At 33.1% G+C, this 19,284-nt stretch overlaps 1 protein-coding gene across 10 annotated transcripts in view; it reads left to right on the top strand.

The window, feature by feature from the left end:
- LOC127707404 (unconventional myosin-XV-like) overlaps positions 1–19,284 on the top strand; it is a 127,019-nt gene that overhangs the window by 18,825 nt on the left and 88,910 nt on the right. For 9 of the 10 annotated variants that reach the window (XM_052211880.1, XM_052211882.1, XM_052211888.1 and 6 more), the window contains exons 3-5: positions 6,360–6,449; positions 13,803–13,866; positions 16,744–16,853. In XM_052211880.1, the coding sequence (XP_052067840.1) occupies positions 6,385–6,449; positions 13,803–13,866; positions 16,744–16,853 (239 nt within the window). In that variant the 5' untranslated portion in view covers positions 6,360–6,384. Of the gene's footprint in view, positions 1–6,359; positions 6,563–13,802; positions 13,867–16,743; positions 16,854–19,284 lie in introns of those variants that run through there. The other variant, XM_052211885.1, reaches the window with a different exon arrangement.

The raw sequence follows: 19,284 nt of genomic DNA on the forward strand, positions 1-19,284 counted from the left end.
TTCGAGTGGTAGATTATTCCAATCTTTAATTGTTTGGCTATATAATGAAAATTTAAAACCGTCTTTGTTTACATGGAAGTTGTCCTCATGTTTGTTGATCTTGTTTTAGACCAGCTTTTTATTGGTATATCTTGCGAGCGATGGTATTGCAATTTCATTGTTTATGACTTTGTGGAACATTTAAAGTCTGGTTTAATCTGCGTTCTTGTAAGGTTTGCCAGTTTAGATCATGTAGCATTTCAGATACACTGCTGGTGTTAGGATATCTGTTGCATGCAATATCCTGCAGCTCTTCTTTGCACTTGTTGGAGTCTATATATTTTCTGAAGTGTGTGGATCCCAAACTGTGCAACAATACTCTAATTTTGGTCTAACTATAGATTATTATACTCAAATGGGAGAAAGCAATACATTAAATATTTCTTTTCCAGTTTCTGCGACAAATACCAACTTTCGTGTAAAAACTGTCCAAAAGCACTGGTTTCAGAGAGAGACAATTCACTAGATATTTCTGTCTTGTATCAATGACTATCAATTAAGTAAATGTAAGGATTAATGACACGATTTATTGAAAATGCTTACAGGTTCTGTCTGAACTGTTGCTGTTCCTGATCTCCCTCTTGGACTCGTCACGTCTGAACTGTTGCTGTTCCTGATCTCCTTCTTAGACTCATCACGTCTGAACTGTTTATTGTTCCTGATCTCCCTCTTGGACTCATCACGTCTAAACTGTTGCTGTTCCTGATCTCCCTCTTGGACTCATCACGTCTGAACTGTTGCTGTTCCTGATCTCCCTCTTGGACTCATCACGTCTGAACTGTTTACTGTTCCTTATCTCCCCCTTGGACTCATCACATCTGAACTGTTTAATGTTCCTGATCTCCCTCTTGGACTCATCACGTCTAAACTGCTGCTGTTCCTGATCTCCCTCTTGGACTCATCACATCTGAACTGTTGCTGTTCCTGATCTCCCTCTTGGACTCATCACGTCTGAACTGTTTACTGTTCCTTATCTCCCTCTTGGACTCATCACATCTGAACTGTTTAATGTTCCTGATCTCCCTCTTGGACTCATCACGTCTGAACTGTTTACTGTTCCTGATCTCCCTCTTGGACTCATCACGTCTGAATTGTTTGCTGTTCCTGATCTCCCTCTTGGACTCATCACGTCTGAACTGTTGCTGTTCCTGATCTCCCTCTTGGACTCATCACTTCTGAATTGTTTACTGTTCCTTATCTCCCCCTTGGACTCATCACATCTGAACTGTTTAATGTTCCTGATCTCCCTCTTGGACTCATCACGTCTGAACTGTTTACTGTTCCTGATCTCCCTCTTGGACTCATCACGTCTGAACTGTTTACTGTTCCTGATCTCCCTCTTGGACTCATCACGTCTGAATTGTTTACTGTTCCTGATCTCCCTCTTGGACTCGTCACATCTGAACTGTTGCTGTTCCTGATCTCCCTCATGGACTCATCACGTCTGAACTGTTTACTGTTCCTGATCTCCCTCTTGGACTCATCACGTCTGAACTGTTTACTGTTCCTAATCTCCCTCTTGGACTCATCACGTCTGAACTGTTTACTGTTCCTGATCTCCCTCTTGGACTCATCACGTCTGAATTGTTTACTGTTCCTGATCTCCCTCTTGGACTCATCACGTCTGAATTGTTTACTGTTCCTGATCTCCCTCTTGGACTCGTCACATCTGAACTGTTGCTGTTCCTGATCTCCCCCTTGGACTCATCACGTCCGAACTGTTTACTGTTCCTGATCTCCCTCTTGGACTCATCACGTCTGAATTGTTTACTGTTCCTGATCTCCCTCTTGGACTCATCACGTCTGAATTGTTTACTGTTCCTGATCTCCCTCTTGGACTCTTCACATCTGAACTGTTGCTGTTCCTGATCTCCCTCTTGGACTTGTCACATTTCATGCAAGTTTTTCTCAAAAATGCTGATGGCAGGTCTTAGATAGTACATGTAATTATTTTTGATTCAAAATTTTATAAACTCAGGCTGATAAAGAACTTGACATATTGTATAGACACTTGTCTATTTCAAGGCATGATGTTGCCCTTTAGATGTCTTTTGATTATATTTGTTAATTGGTTGCTGCCTTATTGACATTTACCCCATATATTCTATGTTGTTACTTATGTAATTATATTGCAAACAATAGAAAGCTTTTTTGTCATCCATGCCATAATTACATCACATATTAAGTTGGACTGGAAGCCACATAGTTATATTTGTTATATTTGTCCTTGGGTTGCTGTCTCATTGACACTCTTCTACTATGATGTTACTGATGATGTCATATTGCCAACAGTAGACATAATTTTTCCTCACACCCATACCAGAGTGGGAGGAGAGGTGTCATCTTGAATTCTTGAGAAAAATGAATCTTAATTCCAGAGTCCAGTAAGTGTCAATCACGAATTACCTTAAAAAAAAAGGTTCATACTGATGCCCTGAAAAAGGTCCTTTAGCCCCTCAAACCATAACAAAAATCATGTAATATGTTAGTCTGGAAACTGCATGCATTCTGCAATAATACAGGAAGTTTCTGAATAATTATATTTGATATTTTCTGAGAATTTAAAATACACATAGACTGACTAATTTTATAATATAACAGTATCTCATATTTGCTGAGTGGATAGTTTCTTTGTTATGAGATTATAACAGTTAGCAAGGAAATTAATGTCCCGGGATATCGGTCTACTGTATAGTTCACTTAGTTATATTAGTGAAGAAGTCATGTGTTAAACAATTGCATGTTAAGTTACTACTTTATTTGTTGTATAGTATACCATGAAGAATTATCTGAAATGAAATTGATGACATTTTGATGAATTATTTAAACATTTTTCTTGATTTAAATGCTACAACTGAATAAAATTTATTAATGGTCCAGCCATTATTTGGTGAGGTTTTCATACTTTAAGTTAAGGTTTAAAATTGACCCATCATTGATTTGGAATGAGAAATCAATAGTAATTGCTATTTATTAAGGCTTATTTTGGTGCAGACTTTTGTTATTGATCATAAAATTTTCACGATTGGACATTTTTACAATAGTTTAATTATAGATCAGTCTCAGGTACTGTACATTGATTATAGTATTATGAAGTTTCTAGGTTGTAAATACTAAAGTATTTGTATCTTGATTGTTGTATTATGATGTTTCTTGGTTGATAATTCTGTGGTATTTTGATATCCAACAGGGGCTTATTGTCAAAAAGATCATTTAGTTAACAGTTGAAACTTGAAGTGTTTTTATTTTAGCAAGTTGATCTTAGAGTTCTTTATGTGTTTTATTGGTTTCGTTTTTTCAAATAACTTTTTGATTGTCATATTTTAAGTTTGAATGATAACTTATAGATGTCAGGGTTACTGTAAATGATAGCTCGTACTAACAGGAACAATGTACAGAAATACCCAGTAGATTTCCTACATTAAATATTTTATGCTTCATCAGTAGGCAAACTTCTATATTGGTCTGTACACCTTTTATGCTGAATCTTAAGACCTCAATCAGAAGACTTTGGGGATCATTTGATAAAGTATATAAATTGTTGTTGCTCTATGTCAGGACTTTATTAGGAAAACATCTTGGTATGTACCGTATATTGAATACTTTGTACTCAGTCAAGAGAAGTTAACAGCAGGTCAGTGAATACTTTGCACTATCTCTGAACTAAATTAAGTGGTGGTGTTAACTAGTTTTTGAGCAGTCAACTGTCATTCTTTTAATATCTAGTAGTTAAAAGTTACATAGAAGAATATTGGTGAATTGTGTATGCCCTATCGTTTGACCCACAACAGAAAGGTTTTGTGGAAAGGGTCAAGGCAGGTCACATACATACATACTGAAATTGTCATCCAAGAATGCAATAATGTTTTTAACAAGTTACCATTTGTGTTTCTATTCAGAGTTGCCTGCAATATAACTAGCTGTAATGAGCTCATTTAGTTTAAAAAAAAAAAATATTTTGAAAGGTTAAATATTTTAGAATTATGTAACTTGTATAAGAAATATCCATATTTGAAGAAAACAAAAATGGGGTGATAGGAAATATTTACATATTACTATTGGTAGCATCAATTTAAAGGCCAACACCTAAACGATTTATTTATGTATATATATTCCTATGGAATGACATCACTTTTATAAAAATTTAAATTATATATGATAACTGCTGTAGAAATTGTTATTTAATGGGAAATTCTGCAAAGCTTGTACCAAAATTTGCAACCTTGTAACAAGATAGAATTGCAAGTGGGCGGTTTTCAATTAAAAGTCATTTTACAAATCTTTTGAGATCGTTCAGATTGTACAATGTTGTGTATTCTGTACATGAAATTATTTTCTTCCTGAAGCATTTTCTCACATAATGCCATTGGAATGAGTTATTATATTACACAATATTTTGACTGACATTGCAGGAAAATTATAATTTAATGAGTTTTTGACATAGGAAATTTTCTATTTTATGCTCTGATCATATTTGTATTTTTTCTATGGGGTGTTGTAATTTTGAGAACATCTTGTCAGATCCTTAGTTCTTTATCTTTATTATAACAAAATTAAAATTAAATTCAAATCTTTTTGCTGTGGTAGATCTTAAAGGTGTTGAATTTATCTGTGTATAAGATATATATGAGAAAAATGTCTGGTTGACGAAACCATTAAAGTATTAAATATATCATTCTTATATGAAATACCTGAAGATTTCTTCTAAATATGAATGTAAAATGTTTGCCTCTACTCTACATACAATTTTCCCCCAGTGACAGTCCAAATTTCATAATCATCATTCTGTTCAAACCAATTAACAGAATTTGCCCATTTAATTCAATAGAATAAATAAGGAGATATGATATAATTGTCAGTAGACAACTATACATTAGAGACCAAATGATGTAATGTAAGAAACTATGGATAACATTACAGCCTTCAACAATAAGCAAAGCCCAAACCATATAGTCCACTATAAAATTTCATGAAAAATATTCTGACATGAAAAAATGTGAAAAAATTCAGCCAAGAAAAACAAGTCTGATTTGTTGCAAAAAAAAATAAATGAAAAAAACAAATATGACTGACAGCAACTGACAACAACCACAAACAGTAAATTTGTTCTTTCTCTGATATGCATGAAACATTTGTCACAGGACATTCAATGAACAACAATCAAATTAGTATTAAAATATAAAAAGAGGATCTTAGACGTTGGATTAACCAGAAAAAAGGCTTTTAAGTGTCTGTACATTAATTGGTGTGTGTTCAACCAAAATTCAATAGAACCTATGTCTTTTTAACAGATAAAAAAACAGGATTTTAAATAAACAAATTGAATAACACATGAAGTATCACACATACAGTAAGTCTACTTATTGACCTAAATAGCTATACATATAAGATTTACATTTATTACTTTCAAACAAGTTCTAAGCACAACATTCTAAATATAGAAACGAAATCACATGTTGGGTGGACTCCTTAATATTTGTGTCACTACTTTAGAAATTATGAGTAATGAGAGGTTATCAGTATTATAACACCTTATGACAGTTTTTAAAACACAGTTTTTCACATTTCTGACATATATACCTGTATTTAATTTCTTCTCCAGTCAGGTCATATGTTTATAAATGTGTCTTGTATTACTAATGACCAACATGATTCTGTAAAGATTAAACACAACACATTAACTTTTTAGTGCTTTATTTTTATTTTTTGAGCTGATGGCTTGACAGATATACAGTTAGTAGTATTTAAGAGTCATTTAAAACATTTGTAATATTATTATGAGTTAAGATATATATAAGTTTACAAAGTAAGGGTACATTTGTAAATATTCAGTTCACATTGTCCTTGGAATATTTGTTTTTTTACGTAACGGGGGGTAAATTTTGAAATAAATTACTTAATTAGTACAGTTTACTTCTAGCTCTAAAAAAAAACATACATAACACAACATCAAAATAGGAACTTATTTCTGAACCATGAAAACTCATACTTTTTACTATATGCATCAATTAAAATGTTTTTACAGTATTTAAATAATAATATATAAATCTGTATATTAAGACTTCCACTAAAATGTTCTGTTGAGTTTATAGCTATCAAGACTTATACCATATTATGTGCAGGCAGATAAAAATGCACCATATTCTTGCCAAACAAATATTTTCTGTTCATAGAAAAATCATAATTTTGTTTAATGTTCAGCCATGCACTTTCCCTTTTTTACAACACTTGGTGACCAATTATTCAGACCTAGCCTGTTGAAAGCCCAATAATTAAAGTTAAGTTCCTTTTGACTAATGCTATTATTTTTTCTTCTTCAGATAATCAGGTAAAGGTGCTGTCAAAATGGAGGGAACAGATCAAACTGGTGGTGACCCTGAAAGAGGGGTAGAGGATATGATCAACCTCAGGTATGTGTTTAGTGTTATGTGAGATAGGGGAGATAGTGTTATGTGAGTTAGGGGAGAGAACATCAAACTGGGGGTGACCCTGAAAAAGGGGTGGAGGATATGATCAACCTCAGGTATGTGTTAAGTATAAGTTGAGGTAGGGGAGAGAAAACTTTAAACTGTGGGTGACCTTGAAAGAGAGGTGGAGGTTATCAACCTCAGGTTAGTGTTTAGTATAATGTGAGATAGAGGAAAGAACATATTAACCCATTCTAAAAGAGGGGAAGAGCTTATGATAAACCTCAGGTAAGGAATAGAAATTAAATTTACCATTTCATAGGTTGCTGTGTGTCCAAATTGGCTTTTAAACATAATATGATAATAAATATAGTTAACTTAAGTGGGACAAGGACCAAACAGTATGTGAGAAATGAACTTTGACATTAAACTCAATATGAATTGATGAAAATTGAGATATAGGTCTGAGTAACTATTTTTGAATTATATGATTGTAGGTCTTTTGCTTAAAAAAAACTTTATAGTCAGTGAGCATGAACAAAGGTCACTGTGACCAAATTATGTTCTAGGAGGCCGCTATATTCCTAACATTGCATATTCAAACCAATATGAAAATAAGATGTGGTATGATTGCGGATGAGACAACTTTCCCCCAGAGAAAGTTTTTTTGATGCATGCTCTGTTGCACCAAGTTTTATGATTGTAGGTCAAAAAGTATCTGAAATTTGAACTTAGTCATAAAACTTGATTGAGGTCAATGAAGCATAAGATATTGGTTAGTGACCTACTTTACTACTCCAAAGATACATCATATACCAGATTATACGATTGTAGTCCGCTAAGTATTTGAGATCTGAACTCAAAAGTGAAACTTAAAAAATGAAGCCCATGAAGCATAAAATATAGGTCAGTGTGGCCCTTCTTTAATGGAAGTCTGCCACACTCCCCTAGATACTTCCTGACACCAAGTTATATGATTGTAAGTCATTTAGTATCTGAGAACTAAACATTAATGGAAGACTAAATCAAGTTTAAAACTATCAAAGCCACTGAATCAAAAGTAATGTCCAGTCTCAAGTCTGTATCCATGGTTCTCATAGACAAGTAGAACAACCTAATGTTGCATTTTATTTCCAAACCAACATTTTTGCAGGGGTTTGGATAGACTAATGCAGGTTTTTAGATAGGCTAATGCAGGGGTTTGGATAAACTGTTGCGAGGGTTTAGATAGACTGACACACAGGTTTATGAATGATAAGCTTAAGTTCATTTTTTGAATGGAGTTTCAAAGAATACTGTTTCACAACTATAAATAATGTTTAAGGAAAGTCCTTTTAATTTAGTATCCCTTTCTAAAAGAAATAAAATGCTTACTCATTGTGTATCAGTTCTATGTTTTATAATTTGTCTTTTTATGACAATTAACATTCTCAAAATGCTACAGAACCTAATGTATTGTAAAACCTTGGAAAAAATAGAAATAGTCCCACCCAGTTTGACTGTCTAATTGTAAAATTGATTGATTGCATAAGATGATATAAATCTTGTGAAATGAAAGAATTTACATGACACAAAAGAATAGTGGATTATGTCATTCTGGCATAATAGAAAGAAACAAAACCCAACAAAACCATATAAAGTCATGATATTAATTTGGATTTACTTTAGAAAACACACGGTTTAAGTCAGCCCAGGTCTTCTTAAACTTTGTGTTATGTAATTGAACTTATCTTTTATTTGATCAGATATCTATTCAATAGTGCACTAATGTGCAGTAATGTGCATGTAAAGGTTGTGTAAATTTTACATGCATGAAATTTTTAAGTTGTTTAAATAATTCACGTTGAGAGAAGATTTTAATTGATAAGTGCTCCAAGTTATATTCATGCAGAGCAAATCCTCATGTCGTTTAAGGCTTGATTAAGCAAACACTGTATTGAAAGGAGATATGATGAAGATATCTGTTTTATCTGACTCTTATTGTGAGGATGCTATTCATTGAACTCAATTTTAAAGAGACAGCTAGGTTTTAAAAGATGTAACAGATGCATATTGATGGCTTTGGGGGTCAGTTTCATAGATATTTATAAGGGATTGATTTTCACAGGAGACTGCCATACTAAGAGCATTACATTGCTGTATAGAACATTAAACACTGCCTAAATAGAGGGAGGAGGACATAAACTTTTCAAAATTAAGGTCATACTGATCTGGAACCTCTTTTTTTTTTTTTTTTGGTATTGTAAATTCAGAAATTATTGTGAGGATTTATAAATGCAAACAATGCTACTCAAATTAGATATAAAATAAGAACTCAAATTCTGATATCTGATACATATACACATATATCGCTATTTTATGAAATTTTGCTTTGATCTTGCTGACTGATAATTTCCTTTTTCAGCGGAGTCGAGTAATATGAAAAATTATCGCTAGAAACTAAGGGTGCACGTAGCGTTGTCAATGAAATCGACATGAAATTGACAACGCCGTCATAGGTAAAATAGCGATAAACAGATTATCATTAGTCATCTCAACTCGATTACTTTTCTCACTTTCGCCGTACCAGATTTTCCTGAAATCGCAATAATTAAACGTATTTTTGTCCATTCTTCAAAAATCGCAATAATAAATGCACCCAATAATTCCTGAATTTATAGTATTGCATGGTGAAACAGCCAGTTGCTGTTTTAAGACTTAACATTTATTGACAAAGCATTCCAGTTTTTCTGCTGACAAAAGTCTTTCATTCAAGTTTTTCATTGTTTAAATGGCTGCTTAATGTTTCTGAGTCACACTTTTGTCCAGTTTAATTCCAATTAAGCGGTTTGATAGTGGGGGATTAAGATAATATGATATAAGGAAGTAGGTAAATCTATAAGCTTAATATTCAACAAGGATTATATTTTAAGATTGTGGGTAGTACATTGTCCTAGTTTCACAGATGGAAAAAATTGGTTTATTATCTGTATGAGATATAAGTAAAAGAAAATATAGGGTATACATTGTTTAGACAACAACACCACCACAAAAATCCAGTATGATATTTAGAGATCAACATGTGGTTTTCAATAATAGACAAGAAAGAGTCTTATTAGGAATGTAAAAGAGTAGATACTAATGAGTTGGCCCTCTGTCTAGCTGTCTTGTACTGAATGTTTATATAGATATGATATTAAGATGTAGCAAATTGGTTGTTTTTAGAAGGATGATGTTAAGGGCACAAAAAATATCACAAGATGTAAAAAAAAAGTTTATTTTGGGTGTTCCTACTTGGCTTATGTTGTTTTAGTCAAATAATACCCTGACTTTAGGAGTGAGGGCTATATTGCAATCATCTTGTCTATCCATTTGTCCAACAAATATATATATCTGGTCTGCAACTTCACAGTGATGGCTTGTATTGAAAGCACTTTTCAGATCAGACTAACACTTTCTTCTTGTTTTCTGATACTTTGAAATATGAATAGGGATATTCTTAGTATGATAAGGCATGTTGCTGGTGCAACTACTTAGTTTTATATCATTTGCAATATGTTGTAATCTGTTGCTATGGACATGTTTATTAGTTGCTTGGAACTTGGAAATTATTAATCATGTTTTAAACTTTTCCCAAAATTAGTCCTGCATAAACAAGAAAAGTATTTAAAGTGTAAAATACAGGCTTCATACTCTACAGTTTTATAGAACTATGCAAAAGTGAAAAAAAAACCTAATCGATACTAAATATTAATAAAGAGATAAATGTCACATCACATAACGTTTTGCCATTTTAAAGTTTCAGAAAGGGTTACGTCTAATAAAATTACATCTGATTTAATAGTAAATGTATAGATTTTGGAGACATGTCGAATTTATTGGTAGACAGTTATTTTAAAATCTTATGACTCTTTATGATAAAGCACTCACTTGTTCAAAAAAAGCATGTCTGCTGATACTAATAATTTTTGAAAATGCTTAACCCAAACCTTAGAAGCATTGACATTCATTAAAAGGTTATGTCCCCTCAAATGATTTAATCAGTTTAAACAAACTGAATGAAATGTTATTCATTTTGTAGATTCAAATTTCATGCTAGTTTATTTTAGAATGAATTATAAAAACATATATTCAAGGCAAATGAATTGATTATATTTACTCCAGTAAATAATCTGAAAAGTGTTTGATTTAAAAAGTAAATTACAAAAACATTAGTATGTTTCACACATTTTATTGCTTTATCAAATTAATCTAATATTATCAAATTAAATATTGGGGAATAGCCCTTTATTAAGGATTAAAAAAATTCAGTGGATTTCTGAAAGCCAAGTCTTTAAATAACTTTAAAATGTCTTTTTTCTCATTAACTTTCCTAGCATAAATAATATATTTTTTTATTTGAATAGAATATGAAGCTATGTGAAACAAATACAGTTCACTTGCTATGCATTATTTGTCATTGGTGCTATGTGGTATTAATATTTTGAAGTGTTTTGCATTGGTTGTTCCATTTTACAGTGACATCTAGTGGTGTACATAGTAGGTATCACATGAACTAGCCTGGGATCCTGGCTCACTGCTTGACAGTAGAGCCAGGCGGATTATGACGACATGGTTTCTTCAATTGGATGTTAGAATGTTGCATCGTGGGATAGTGTCATTTCTTGACACATGGTGGGAAATATTTATATTGTCACGAATTCATTGAAAATTATTTTTCATTTCATATGAAATGCAAATTTTGAAAAATTTAGCATAAATAATTCAAACGTTATTGATTAACATCGTGAATCAACTGTTAATTAACGATCCGATCGATATATTCCTTGTTTATAGAACATGCACATGCGCAGTAATTCAGTCCTGTTCAGCACTGATAGTTGGTCACGTGGATTGTATTACGCCTGGCCCTATCGACGAAGTATTAGATTGGGTCAGGATGCCAGGCTATCACATGAACTTGAATATTGGTGTATCCTGGAGTGTATAGATTGCCAATTTGCCATTATCTAATGAAAAAGATGGCCACTGTAACATACCTTTTCCAATTCATTGACTTTGACTAAGTATCAGGTTCATTAATTTCTCAGTTACTTACTATGCATAATTTGACCGTGTAGACTAGTGTATGGGTTTGTCCTTGAATGTAGGTCAGTATCTGGACAAAAGTAGGTCACTTAGATAACATTGTCAAATTCATTGACTTGAATGAAGTTTTATGGTCAATTTGTTATTTCTGTAACTATCAATAAAATGACAATGTACATAGGTGACCTATTTTTTCAAATGATAACTTTTTGCATTTTACCGAAATGAGAAAGTTTTGCTTGTTGGTGGGCATACATGTGATTTTAGCACAGATGTTTATTTTTGGTTTGTTTCTATCCTTATTTTTTGAAGGCCAATGTTTTAATATGTTGTTCTCTTGGGTAGTATTGAAGTGATTTCATGCATTTATCAAGATCATACAACTTGAATGTTCCTGTAAACAGATCTTTTACATAATCAACTTCTTAATAATACATAAGATCTATTCAGTTTGTCTTTATAAGAAATCACAAATGTGCAAAACACTTGCATGTGGTGAATACAAGTAGGAATTGTATTTTGTAATACGAGCCTGTGAAGTGTCGGATTATTTTGTTCTCTAGCCCATACTTTTCATGTTGCTGTGAAAAGATCTACCAGATGTTTTATTTATTATCCCATCAATACAATTAAAAGAACTTTGAAATCCCTCCATAATCTCGATTACATTATTAAGGTCACCTTTTAAATTCATTCAGTATTACAGTAACACACCTGAATAATTCTATACAAATAGGAGAAGGATAGATAACTGAAGATGATAGAGGATAAATAAATACTCCATTGTTAACATTAGCTGGACCTTTATTAATTATGTTGTTTTTGTTACTTAAGATGTATCTTTAATTTTTTGCTAAGCTGTCAGTCAAAATCTGTCTGGTCGTCAGCATCAATTCTTGTGGGAAAATTTAGATCTGATCCAAAAGGACACAAGATAATTTTTTTTTCAATAGAAACAAAGAAGGAGATCATTGAACCGTTGAAAGTTTATCCTGTATAGACCTGATGTTATTTTTTAAAGTTTTTTTTGAAGTAAAAACACACAAACAAAAGTTTTTCTCAAAACTATTCACAGGACCATACTTGCATAACACATAGTTGGCAGAACACCATAATACAATTGCCAAAATTAATTTGCTTTCAAGCATGAGCTTGAACAATTCATAAGACTGTTAACTTTGAATGAAAAAAGTATAGTATCCTTGTCAATAAATCAGTACAATATTTCTTCACTTTAGAAAATAAACAAATGTAAAGTGAATGAAAATTTGAATCTATTGATTGTTTAAATACAAGAAACTCATTTATCTTTATTATTGGTACAAACCTTTCCTAACTTGGACTTATAAATATTTATTTTAACAGTTTTGACACATACCAGTAACGTATATGTCCTGTCTGGAACAAATGAATCTTTTTTTTTAAAGAGTCTGACATAAATTATGCTTGTCAGATCTATATTATCCATCTGGATCAATGGTATTGATAAAATCTAACATTCAAATGTAATAGTGTGAGTAGGGCATGATGTCCTATAGACACATATTCTTGTTAACTGATGTGTCAGTTAATTATATGAAAGTCTTATTTGGTGAGGTGTTGTAATTTGTGAACTGTTGTTTGCCTTTTGGTTTTTTTTCGTTTTTTGCCATGGCATTGTCTCGACCTATAAGTTTGAATATACCTGTGGTATCTTTTGCCTCTCTTTTAGAGTATTTTGCCTCTCTTTTAGAGTATTTTGCCTCTCTTTTAGAATAGAGTTAATGCTGATGATTATGTTTCCATTTTCCATTTCATACACATAATGCCTAGAGTCAAGAAATAAATTAGTTCTTGTTTTATTTTTTGTTGTTGTTTTTTTCTTTGTTGGCCTCATATCATCTAATGTTGGCAAAAAACAACACATACCAAACATAATTTTAAAGTGATTTAAGTAGTTTACTGCAAAAATGAATGAAAATTCTACTGATGTTTTTAGTCTGACAAATGTTTTCATCTCCATGTCATTTGACTTATGGTACAAATTCATGATTTCAATTCTTACCATTGCAATTGGAACTGATTTCAAAAATAGTAACCATAGTTTATTTGCTCTCTTTTAGTATTCAGTACCTAGATCTTTATCCTGACTCCTTATAATCTACCATTTATAATTTTTTTAATATTTGTCTAAGAATTCACAACCAAATACAAAAGCAATGTACTATATATGCATGTCAGTTAATTGAGCTATATGTTTTTATTGCAACTGCTGTAAATTCTAATTTTCTTATTTTATTTTCATTGTAGTTTACTTGACGAAGAGGTCATACTAAGGAATATCAAAGCCAGATATGAAAGAGAACTTATATATGTAAGTTTTCTCAACAACAGGTTGGAGGAAAATTGATTCAGTATATAGTTCCTCAATTTTCAGTGTATGATATTACAAGTACAATGAAATTGATAAGGGGTTAAATGCACATTTGTTATTGATTTCAGTCAGTACAACAGATGTCTAAACCATAAATGTTTGGGTTATCATCTATCAGCACCAAACAACACAAACAAACATGACCTTCACCTATGTACAGGGATAAATCACATATGTCAGGCTCTAAATCAACAAAAGTACAAGGATCCATCCCACATGTCAGGCTCTAAATCAGCCAAAGTACAGGGGTCCATCCCATATGTTAGGCTCTACATCAGCCAAAGTACAGGTACCCATCCCATATGTCTGGCTCTTAATCAGCCAAAGTACAGGGGTCCATCCCATATGTTAGGCTCTACATCAGCCAAAGTACAGGTATCCATCCCATATGTCTGGCTCTTAATCAGCCAAAGTACAGGGGTCCATCCCATATGTCTGGCTCTTAATCAGCCAAAGTACAGGGATCCATTCCATATGTCTGGATCTAAATCAGCCAAAGTACATGTATCCATTCCATATGTCTGGCTCTAAATCAGCCAAAGTACAGGTATCCATTCCATATGTCTGGCTCTAAATCAGCCAAAGTACAGGTATCCATTCCATATGTCTGGCTCTAAATCAGCCAAAGTACAGGTATCCATCCCATAAGTCTGGCTCTAAATCTGCCAAAGTACAGGTATCCATTCCATATGTCTGGCTCTAAATCAGCCAAAGTACAGGGATCCATTCCATATGCCTGACTCAAAATCAGCCAAAGTACAGGTACCCATCCCACATGCCTGGCTCTAAATCAGCCAAAGTACAGGTATTCATTCCATATGTCTGGCTCTAAATCAGCCAAAGTACAGGTATCCATTCCATATGTCTGGCTCTAAATCAGCTAAAGTACAGGGATCCATTCCATATGTCAGGCTCTAAATCAGCCAAAGTACAGGGATCCATTCCATATGTCTGGCTCTAAATCAGCCAAAGTACAGGTATCCATTCCATATGTCTGGCTCTAAATCAGCCAAAGTACAGGTATCCATTCCATATGTCTGACTCGAAATCAACCAAAGTACAGGGATCCAGCCCATATGCCTGGATCTAAATCAGCCAAAGTACAGGGATCCAGCCCATATGCCTGGATCTAAATCAGCCAAAGTACAGAGATCCATTCCATATGCCTGGCTCTAAATTAGCCAAAGTACAGGGATCCATTCCATATGCCTGGATCTAAATTAGCCAAAGTACAGGGATCCATTTTTTATGTCTGGATCTAAATCAGCCAAAGTACAGGGATCCATTCCATATGCCTAACTCGAAATCAGCCAAAGTACAGGGATCCATTCCATATGCCTGGATCTAAATCAGCCAAAGTACAGGGATCCAGCCCATATGACTGGCTCTAAATCAGCCAAAGTACAGGGATCCATCTTGTATGTCAGGCTCTAAATCAGCCAAAGTACAGGTACCCATCCCACATGCCTGGCTCTAAATCAGCCAAAGTACAGGGATCCATCTTGTATGTCAGGCTCTTAATCAGCCAAAGTTCAGGTACCCATCCCACATGCCTGGCTCTAAATCAGCCAAAGTACAGGGATCCATCACATATGCCTGGCTCGAAATCAGCCAAAGTACAGGGATCCATCTTGTATGTCAGGCTCTAATTCAGCCCAAGTACAGGAATCCATCTTGTATGTCAGGCTCTAAATCAGCCAAAGTACAGGGATCCATCCAATATGTCAGGTTTGAAATCAGCCAAAGTACAGGGATGCATCCCATATGTCAGGCTCTAAATCAGCCAAAGTACAGGGATCCATCCCATATGTCAGGCTCTAAATCAGCTCAAGTGCAGACATGAATATCATCAAAGATATGGCATTGATGTTCCAATTTTAAAGTATAAAAAATTAGATACCACAAGTTTAAGGAGATGTAGATTATTTGTCTATTAGAAATCAACACAACAACACAATACATTCCTCAAGGATATAAAAAGGTCTTTGAGAATAGACAAGGGTGATACTATGTCAAACTATAAATACCCTTGAATCTAGACAATTGTGAATTGATTTGATAGAGGGACTAAGAAATGTTTGCCATCAGCGCCAATTTCCTTAATAGATGAAAAAAAATACTAATAAATAGAGAAAACATCAGACTTGGGTTCTTAATTGGCAAAGCATGTCAAGATTTGTGAGATTTCAACACTATAAATCTCCCTCTCTTTTTTAAACTGCTTATAGTTCTGATGTCTAACGTTAAACAAGTAAAATTTCATATATGATGATGACAGATAGACTTTTGTTTCCCACAGACCAAGATTAAAATGGTAATAAATGAGAAAAGAAATGCCTTAATTTAGAAACAATGATTTGTACAGGAGATTGATAACCTTTCTCTTTACCCTTCTGTCCAAACAGAGACAAAAATGTCAAACAAGACAACTTGTGTGTGTTACTACTAACATTTATATACAATTTGGATGATGTTTTGGTATTTTAAGTTTGTATTGACTGTAATTACAGTTTTCTACAACAACTTTCCTTGTACATTCACAAGGATAAAAGGATGTAGTTAGGTACTGGTAAATACAAGTTGGTATTATAAAACATTTATCTTGAAGATTTACATGGAGAATACATTAGGTGTAATCAGAAAAAAAAATAGAAATTTGTTAATTAGTCAATATTAAGGGAACAGTATTGTGTATTTTAAAGAAATGTTTAATTTTATCTGATATAAAATTGTAATACACTAGAAGTCCGAATAATGGACATCTGATATTGGAGAGTAAGATGAAAGTTAAATTTTCTTCAAAACTTGTATTTTCAGACATTTACTGGGAGTATCCTGGTTTCAGTCAACCCTTATAAGATGTTTAATATCTATGGACTGGATATGGTCAAGAAGTATGAAGGCCGAGCTCTTGGAAATTTACCACCGTAAGTTCTCTACTTAGTAATCAAATGTACTGTATTAAAATTATTTTAAGCATTTGAAGGTACTGAAAGACAACAGGGGTTCAAATTAATGTTGGACCATGGTTTAAGACCTCTCTATTCTTGGAAGGAACCTTTAATTTTTTAATAACAAAGTTTAGAATCTCCCATCTTTTACATTGCTGCTTAATACAGGACCTACTACTTTCTTAAGCAGAGCCTTCCACTTAAAAATTCAAATGGTCCTGAGACTTCCATTCAATAAATCAAATTTGAACCCTTTAACCTGCTGTCCTGAATTTAAAAATTCTGCATTGTAAACCTTAACAAGGAAAATCAAGGTACTGACATCATGTGGCATTGTTCAATGATGTAACTTGGCAATCAATTCCTTGTAAATATTTACTTCAAACAGTTTTTTTGAAAAGGAAATTTGTCAGATGTAAGAAAATTTATATAAAGAATTCAGTTTAACTTGTGATTTCAACTTTCTTTGAAGTTATCTTGTAATCTCCAGTACCAATGAACTAACAGTTCATGTTCTCAACTAAATATTGTCAAATTGAAAATTTATTGCCCCTAAGCTATGATAAAATCTGATGTTTTAAAAGTAACCCCAGATAATTTAGAAATACTAAATACGTAATTGGTTTGTACCATTTATAAGGTGAACGTTTTGTGTTACAAATAGTTTGGTATTTGAAAAGAATGAAATTTAGTAAATAATTTGAAATGGTAAAATTGTTTTCTTTAGATATTTGTACTAAGATGACCATAAATACTTGAGATTTCCACAAGTTCCTAGGTGTTGACATATTTGACAATATAGTGCCACTGAGTTCATGGAATAACTAACATATTTTTACATTTGGACAGCTTGAAAATATTGATATATTGTAAATGACATTTTTAAACTCCTTTAGTTTTCTTCTGAAAGTCTTTATGATATGTTATCACATTAAAATGAACAGTTTTTTTCTTAACCCATTCGCCCCCAATCCCACCTGTAGTCCTGGTTGCAACAGCCATTCTTTTATAGCATGTATGATCGTCCATACCTTTTAGCTCACCGGGCCCAAAGGGCCAAGAGAGCTTTTCTCATGACTTGGCGCCCGTCGTCTGGCATCTGTCGTCTGGCTACCGTTGTCCGTCGTCGTCTGTTAACTTTTACAAAAATCTTCTCCTCTGAAAATACTTGGCCAAATTTAACCAAACTTTGCCACAATCAAGATGGCCAACATGGCTAAAAAATAGTACATAGGGGTAATATGCAAGTTTTTGTCTATTATTTTGAAAAAGAGAAAATCTGACACAAGCAGAAACGTTCAAATTGTTGAGCTCTACCAATTGTTCCGTTAAGTCACTTCTTATAGGAGTTATTGCCCTTAAATGACAATTTTACCTTTTTTTTCATTTTTGCCTATTATCTTGAAAACTATAATAGATAGAGAGAAACTTGAAATTGCAAAAATGATCATCAAGACAAGTTCTACAAATATGTCTAATGGTTGAAATCGTCAGTCGACTCCTTATTAGAGTTATTGCCCTTTGATGACGATTTTTACGAATTTTTTGCGTTTTCTACCTTATATCTTAAAAATTATAATAGATAGATAGAAACTTAAATAAGCAAAAATGATCAGCAAGACAAAATCTACAATTTAGACAATGTGGTGGAAAATGTCCGACAACTCCTTATTGGAGTTATTGCCCTTTAATGACGATTTTTACCATTTTTTTTGCGTTTTGCCTAATATGATAAAAATTATAATAGATAGATAGAAACTTGAATAAGCAAAAATGATCAGCAAGACAAGATCTACTTAGTAAAATTTTGCTGGTATAGTAAGTAGACTGTTACTCTTTATAGGAGTGATTGCCCTTAAATTAAGATATTTTTTTACCCTCTTTTGTGTTTTGCGCAAAAACTAAAGAATATAGAGAGAAACTAAACAGACTAAATGATCAGCTATACAAGATCAACAAAACAGACATTTTTGTCATGAATTCTATTCTAGTCTACAATGTTTAAGAGTGTCCTTGTTGAATATGCATATAGACCAAGTTGAGTCCATTAGTAGTATTTATCATCCTAAAGTCATCTTTTGTATCATATTCAACTGTTTGTAGGCAGATGAGATAAATATTTGATCATTTATTGGTCCACACTATATTCTATCATGATGCGACTTGGTTTGGATATTTCGAAGAAATTTTGCTCGAATCGCTGTAGATGTCGTCTTACATTATACTAGATTTTTCTCAAACTATTGAACTGATTATGACAAAACTTGACAGGAATGCTTGAAATAACCAGTATTACAAAGGAAAAAAGTCACATTCAGTTTATTTAACAAAAAAGTCTTCTTTATGGGAAGCTGTACATGCACCTTTGACCTTGTGAGTACTCTCATGTGTTAAAATTCATCCCCCT

This window comes from Mytilus californianus, unplaced genomic scaffold, assembly GCF_021869535.1.
Source record: "Mytilus californianus isolate M0D057914Y unplaced genomic scaffold, xbMytCali1.0.p SCAF_7, whole genome shotgun sequence".
Taxonomy (NCBI): domain Eukaryota; kingdom Metazoa; phylum Mollusca; class Bivalvia; order Mytilida; family Mytilidae; genus Mytilus; species Mytilus californianus.